The 6,200-nt window shown below is 43.0% G+C and overlaps 1 protein-coding gene across 1 annotated transcript; it reads left to right on the top strand.

Annotated features, from left to right (window-relative positions):
• The first annotated feature begins 879 nt into the window (after positions 1–879).
• On the top strand, positions 880–5,973 carry CUNH10orf88 (chromosome unknown C10orf88 homolog). The gene is made up of 6 exons (XM_042790352.1): positions 880–1,078; positions 1,257–1,460; positions 2,387–2,459; positions 3,031–3,237; positions 4,007–4,476; positions 5,423–5,973. Exons 1-6 carry the CDS (start codon positions 924–926, stop codon positions 5,649–5,651), a joined length of 1,338 nt encoding a protein of 445 aa, XP_042646286.1. The 5' UTR covers positions 880–923; the 3' UTR covers positions 5,652–5,973.
• The last annotated feature ends 227 nt before the right edge of the window (positions 5,974–6,200 follow it).

Genomic DNA, 6,200 nt, shown 5'->3' on the forward strand with positions numbered 1-6,200 from the left:
GAAGTATCAGGCACAGTGAGAAACTCAAAAAGGAGACTGAGACCACACAGTTTTCATGCTAAGATATTTACATTAATTAATTTTAATTAATTCATTAAAACAAGAGCAAATCCGTTTTTCCATTGCTAGCAAATGACATAGAACAATAGCTTAAGTGAAAAAAAGAAGCAGAGATGACGACTGCATTTGTAATCTTAGCTTCCACAAAGCCCGCTCAAACCCATCTTCCTATTTTCACAGACCTAGTTATGGCTCCTCAGCCCAGCGCCAAGCCCCAAACCCGATATCCGCGTTGCCTGGGTTTGCGTCTGTACCGCAGTGCCCGGAGCAGCTTTCCCCGACTCCAGAAGCTGGGATCCTACTGAAAATTAAATGAACCCAATCTTTTATTTATAGTCTCTCTCTTATGTGGCACGCTATTAGCATACAACTTTGAAGAGAGCATTCCGCTGCTCCAAATGCTATTTTACCAACTTCCGCGGCATCGATGTGCTTTTAAGGATTCTCCAGCTCTCCGATTGAGCTTTATTTTATTAGAAAAAAAAAAAAAAGGACCGATAAGTACCATTCGCCCACGCTGCGGGTGTTATCTCGAACGCCTCGCCGCTCCCCTCCGCGCCAGCCCTCGCTCCCCCCGGGAGGGCGGGAAAGCGGGACGTGGAGTGGGTGATGGGGGGGTCCCCTCAGCCCGAATCCCCCACCAGCCCTTAAGGGCGAAGCGGGGCGCAAGCTCCTGGCAGGGGGATCCCCCATTTGCCAACCCCCCCCCAACCCCTCAGGGCCACTTCCCGCCGCTCCCTCCGACCCCTTTCCCGCCGCCCCCGCTCCCACACCGCGCATGCGCAGCAGCAGCACCGCCGCTTCGCGCAGGCGCGTCGGGCCGCCGCCGTCGCCGCCGCTCGGTTCCCGCCCGCGGTGCTGCCATGGCGAGCGGCTGCGCGGCGCCGGAGGCTGAGCCGCCCGGCGGGGCCCGGGAGCCGTGCTGCGTGGCGGCGGGGTGTTCGTGGCCCTGCGCGCCGCCGGACGGCTTGGCCCGGGCGCTCTGCCTGTGGCGGGAGGCGGGCGACGGTGAGGCCAGGTGAGGCCGGCGGGCGGAGAAGGGAGGAGGAGGAGGAGGGGACCGCACCGCCCTCCCGCCCGCCCTTGGGCTCTCCTCAGGCGGCTGCGGCGTGAGGGAGGCGCCGGGTTGGGGTGGGAGCGGGCAACACGGCCGTGGCGCTTCCCCCCTCACACCCCCCCCCCCCCCCCCCTCGCAGCACCGAGGCTGTCGTCGTGGAGAGGCGGGCGGGCGGCGGGGGCCAGGCGCCCTGCGAGCTGCGCCTGGAGTGCCGGCCTGCCGGCGCCGGCGAGATGGTCTCCGTCGGTATCCTGAGCGAGGCCCGGAACATGGAGGTGTACGTGGGCGAGGAGTACTGCGGGACCGGCCGGGGCGAGAGCCTGGGAGCCCACCGATCCCCAAGGTGAGTGGCGGGCAGCGCGGTGGGGGGGGGGGGGGGTTTGCGCCTGGATCTGCAACACCGCCTGGCTTCTCTCTCTCTGGCAACGTCCTTCTCTGGGTGTCAGTGAGGTGCTCCTTGTAGTAAAGACCAGATGCGCGCAGCGCGGAAGCCGCCCGGGTTGGTCTTTCTTGAAGGCATGTGCAAAACTGGTGACCGGGCACTACAGCTGCCTGGGATAACCCTGGTGTACTCCAGTTAGCGGTGGCTTGTGCAAATGCTGTCTCTTTGATAAAGGTAATAAGGCTAAAGTTAGGCTAGCTACCTCTTTGTTGTAATTAATGAAACACTTAATTCAGTAAGTTGTAAAACTCTGAAGTTCTGTTGCGTAAGACTGGGAGGACTTAGGACAGCTGCAACTTTTCTGTATCACTTGACCTTTCTGGACAACAGATGTGCTCTCTCTTCAGTAGACTTCTTTTAGCTGATCTTTACCAGATCTCTTGTCTCTTTGGCACATAGTCATCTCACACTTTTAAGAACAAGAGAGAAAATAAAAAGGGAAAGATTTATTTTCTCCTTCAGTGCTTCCTTCCATGCTTTGTCAGGGGAGTTAAAACATTGTCTTCTCTTTTGTTTTTAAGTCATTGCATGGCACATCTGCTGCTTAATTAGATAAATAAAACCGGCCAACTCAGAGCCTCAGGGAAGATGTGTGGATAACGTACTGAACAAGCTTCTCTAGTAGATAATGTAGGTACACATACAAGTCCTTTTTTACATACATATCTGATAATATTCAATACAAGTTGCATATAAGCATTAAAACTGCTATATCACATTAGAAATATGTTCCAGCCAGTCATGTTTCTTGCCTAAGTAATTACCTATATAGAGTATTTCTGCTAACGTACTTCATATAGTGATGTCACAACTCCTTATTTTTCTAGTGAAACTGAAAAGGTGACTTTATACAAAAAGTACCTTAAGTTCGAATGCCCTGCAGTCTCCTGTAGAATTAAGGTAAGGAGTTGAACATAATTGTCTTATTTTTCGCTGTCCTTTTAATCACTTAATTGACTAAACTGCGTTGCTCTTAGATTATTGTTTTTATACACTTTATTCACTTAATCACTTAAAAATGTTAGATGGTACTTTGTCTTGATAGCAGAGTTGTTTTAAATTTGTACTACAGTTTTCCTCTTATGAAGACTTAGTACTTATGTGAGGGGGATAATATAGTCTTAGAGGAAAAAAAGTTCATAAACTAGAGAAGCTGCAGATAATCAGCAGTTGCTGTGTAATTAGAACTGTTAACTCTGATGTGGTTAAATAACCTTATGAAAATCTCTATGGCCACTGCTCTTAAGTGCTTAGAAGATCAAAGCCTGATTTATCTTTGCATCACGCGGGTACCTCTTCCAGCCAGAATTTTCCAAAGAGTAATAGCAAGGAGAAATCAGCATAACTTCTCTGGAAAAGAGTTCAGCATTGTTATTACAAGACGCAAAATATAATGCATTGTCCCATACATACAAAAAAACATGAAAATATTTTTTTCCTAACCAGAACATTTTTTTCCTTCTTGTAATAGCTGCTCTCCATTGGTGAGAAACAAAGAGTACTCATCAGTAAAATAATTGTACAAGTGAAAACAGTGTCTGCAAAACTAGCAACTGATTTTCCTTCACTAGGCTCAAGCATAGATCTAGACAGAGTGCAAACTATAATGGAATCTATGGGATCTAAGTTGTCTCCTGGTGCTCAGCAACTCATGGACATGGTCAGATGTCAGCAGAAAGTAAGTCACTGTGCTTTTTCGTAAACATAAGTAGTACTAATCTGTGACCTTACCTTTTGTAACAGTTAAACATGTTCTAAACTGATTTGGTGAAAAAGACTTTTTTTTTTTTTTTTTTAACCCACACTTCCTGCCAGTTTAATCCTGGTTTAGCTATCGTCACCCTTAAATGAGTGCAACGAATAAAGATTGTGTACTCAGGGAACCACTGTGCATACACCAAGTCCAGAGTTAAGAACTCTGTATCATCCTAATTTTAAATTTTACTGCCACCCCCTACCCTCCTTTTGTTCATTTCCACTGTCACTGCTTATTAAGGATGGTGGGCATGTTCCCTGTAATGTTTGGGCTGTAAATAGATGGGCTAGTGTGTCTCCTTTATGGTTATTAAAGCAAATCACCTTCAACCAAAGGGAACATGGTCTTACAGAGCATTTATTTGTTTTTGATCCTAATCCTGCAAAGTGGGCTGTTTCAAGAGCATCCTGAATCCATCCGTTGTTAATGTTCAGTCTTGGGGAAATAGCATGGTAGAAATGAAGTCAGTAAAACTGTTTTGTTACTTAGAGACTGACAAGATAACACATAATATATACAGGGAAAATATTTTCCTGTGCTTTTGCCTAAGAATATAATTCAGAACTAATTTTAAAATCTTTACCTTACAGTAGTAGAATGCTGATTTATAAAATATCTGTTGTTATTATTGTATAATTTCCAGTATATTTTAATAATTAAACATTAATTGCATTGTTTTTCTTCCCATCAGAACAGTTTACCTCTTGGAGACAAACTTAATTGGATCTTTGGGAAAAATTCAGACTTTGGTGGTGACCATGCGGTAGTTGGATTGTGCAGTGCAGCTATTCAGACGTCACTAGATCAATCAGCCAGTGAACCTTTGCCTGTTAAAAATCATTCAACAAGTGAAACAGTATATGAACACTTAAAAATAAGTCATGATCCTAACGTACAGGTACCTGAAAGAGGGAATGCTTCTGATTCTGAAAGACTTACTACCCAGCAAAATACAGTTGACCTCAGAAATTATTTGAAAGTCATGGGATCTTTGCATATGCAGGAACAAGTGAGCAAAACCCCAAATGTAGCTAATCCACAGGTGCTTCTTCCTTTTCTTCGAAACTTATGTAGTCAGGTAAATCATCTTCGGCTAAAAGATGGTGATAGGCATTATGGTAAAAATGCAGTGACTAAGGAGGAAGACATTCAGTGTGTTGGGTAAGTTAAGTTTCATACATGTATTAAAGTAGTAGTTCGTATTTGTTGATAAATTTAAAAAAGTAAAATACATAACAAACGTTTCTCATTAACAGCAGTAGTGAATCTTAAAATATGTGGTTTTGAAGGCTGTGTGACGAGGAACACAAAGACAATGAATTTTTCAGATGAGCTGCTTGAGTATTGGAGTTTTTTCAGAAGAAATGACCACATCATTTGCTGTTACTAAACTGTCTTTTGTCTCCGTTCCATCTTTTAAGATTTCAAAAATGTGTTCTTTCTTCAATTTCGTGTACATCTAGTTTCTCTTTCTCGTGTTACTACACTTTAATTTTGACTGCTTCTGCCTCCTAAATTCTTACCTCTTTTCACACTATGTGCCACGATCTTTCTGCTGTACTTGGTGTATCTTATCCCACTGATTTTTTTCCTGTCTCTCCTCATTTGTTGGCATTTACAGAGCAAACTTCATAGTAATAGTAGTTGGATACCAAAGGAACAATAGTGGGAATGTTGCATAGGAATTGGGGTTCTAATATAGCCTGCAGGTGAAAAAATAATGACTTGCATAGTTTGTATGACTCCTGAAACACTTTAGCTGAGAAGAATAGCATCTGCTGTATGGACAGAATTTGAACTGTGGATGCTGTTGTGTGGATTTTGTTACACATAACTAAGCTGTCTAATGCATAATTGAGCCTTTGAAAAAATCAGGTTGAAAGATTACTATATACCCTAGCATGTTTATAAAAAATTTCTGAGATTTAAAATGTGGCAGGCAGGCAAGGTATTTCACTTGTGCTAAAAACAATACCTTCCAAGGCTCATTGTCCAATAAATGAGATTTTACATTTAAAAGGAGTTCAAGTGCCCAGATCATCTATATTGTGCCCCTTGTCATTAAGAAATAGGTTATACTTATTCCTTTATTTGCTTTTTTTCACAGAGTAGAACAACAGCCTATTTGTTCCTATTTGGAAAAGATCATCTCAAAAAATATGGATCTGATGGAGAAAAAACTAATGGACTATATTGATCGCCAAATCCAGGCTCTTCAGGCACACATAGATAATAAAATGGTTCTCTTAATGGACTTGGTTCAGAACTCAAAGCCAAACAAAATTTCACAAGCACAGTATGATTCTAATGAAGGGTTCTCTAATGGAGAGAGATAGATGTATATAGATACAGGACTTCAACAGAAGTACTTTAAGGGCAGTTGTATTTATGGGGCTATAACTGTAAAGAACCTCAGTGTTGTTGACTTGCATTTTGTTACTGTAATTCTATCCACTATTGTATACAGTTGTTAGTTTTATGAAAGATCTTAAGAATGTGTGGGTTTTTTTTCCAAAATTCTTGTATTTAGGATTCCCTTTGTGGTTTATTTATTTAAAGAGCATTGCTAAAAAGCTGTGTGAAACAGTTTCCCAGTTTTAATTTGAACAATGGAGAAGTACTCTAAATAAACTGAGTTACAGCTTATCTTTTTACCTACATGTAGTCAGTTCACTTTGTTGTTGTTGTTGTGTTTTTTGATGTGCAATGTGTTACCAGTAGAAGAAAACGTAGTTTTTGTGCTTTTGGTTTATTTTAATGGCACTCCTGTTAAAGGTGTTTATTACTCCATCTGTATGAGGAAGGGTAGTACTAGCATTGCCTGACTTAGACTGTTTAAGGAGTCAGGTTTAGAGAGACAGGCTAACTCGAACCTGAGCCTGGGT

The sequence above is a fragment of the Tyto alba genome, unplaced genomic scaffold (assembly GCF_018691265.1).
Source record: "Tyto alba isolate M040663 unplaced genomic scaffold, T.alba_DEE_v4.0 Super-Scaffold_1, whole genome shotgun sequence".
In the NCBI taxonomy this organism is placed as follows: Eukaryota; Metazoa; Chordata; class Aves; order Strigiformes; family Tytonidae; genus Tyto; species Tyto alba.